The 972-nt window shown below is 36.3% G+C and overlaps 1 protein-coding gene across 1 annotated transcript in view; it reads right to left on the reverse strand.

Annotated features, from left to right (window-relative positions):
* The window catches only part of PSD3 (pleckstrin and Sec7 domain containing 3), a 331,314-nt gene that overhangs the window by 228,509 nt on the left and 101,833 nt on the right, over positions 1 to 972 (reverse strand). The window contains exon 6 of the mRNA XM_045286849.1: positions 144 to 220. Coding sequence (XP_045142784.1) covers positions 144 to 220 — 77 coding nt within the window. The remainder of the gene's footprint in view (positions 1 to 143; positions 221 to 972) is intronic.

The following is a 972-nucleotide window of genomic DNA, read 5'->3' on the forward strand; positions in this document are numbered from 1 at the left end:
TATTATAAATTTTATATTTTAAATAGTACTGCTGATGAAAAATATGCATGGAAATAGTTTTTATTTCATGTCATTCTTAAAAGGCAACATATAGGTCGAATGGTTTTTTTTAAGATACTGTGAATCTGACAAAGGTAAAATACTGAATCTAAAAAACGGGCTCTTCTCCTTGCTGATTCTCCGCCAACCATAAATCCATGTATGGTCATCAATACTAGTTCTAGATGAAAAAAAAAAGTGTTACTAACCTATGGTCGATGGATCGAAAGGTCTGTCCAAAATACTGAATTTATAAATTAATATGGTTTAATTTCTTGCTCCTGCTTTGCTATCGTGAGGGATTCTGTGCAATGCATTAAGGGGCCAGGGTGATGTTACAGCTTTAGAATCGTAGATGACTGCCATTGTCAGAGCCCATTAGTGAATGCTACTCAATGTCTAAGAGGAGCCCTGGCAGTGCAGTGGGCGATGCACAGGGCTGCTAAGTGCAAAGTCGGCAGTTCAAAACCACCAGATACTGTGCAGGAGAAAGATGAGGTTTTCTACTCCTGTGAAGAGTTAATCTTGGGAACCCACGGGGCAGTTCTACCTTGTCCTATAGGGTCACAATGTGTCAGAACTGACTTGATAACAATCAGTAACCTAAGAGATACTTACTATTTTTTGCATCTATCTAGTGTCAGTGGTTTATATTTCAGATTACCTAAATTTATAAAAGATTATCTAATTCCAATTATGTGAGCACAATGTAAAACAGTAAAATTATTGGAAATGAAATCCATGTAGAAAAAGACTAAAGAGTTGCTTCTGAAAACCAGTCTAATTACCATAAGTTTCTAGTTCATTAAAATCCTACATGACATTGTGGTCAGTATTGCTATCATTAATAGTTAATGATGGCATGGGACACACCACAACCTCCAGTGGGATTTGTGGACCTTTCCAAAACTAACCACAAAATGTAAACTTTAT

The sequence above is a fragment of the Echinops telfairi genome, unplaced genomic scaffold (genome assembly GCF_000313985.2).
Source record: "Echinops telfairi isolate 266 unplaced genomic scaffold, ASM31398v2 ScPeMD7_9;HRSCAF=40, whole genome shotgun sequence".
Taxonomy (NCBI): Eukaryota; Metazoa; Chordata; class Mammalia; order Afrosoricida; family Tenrecidae; genus Echinops; species Echinops telfairi.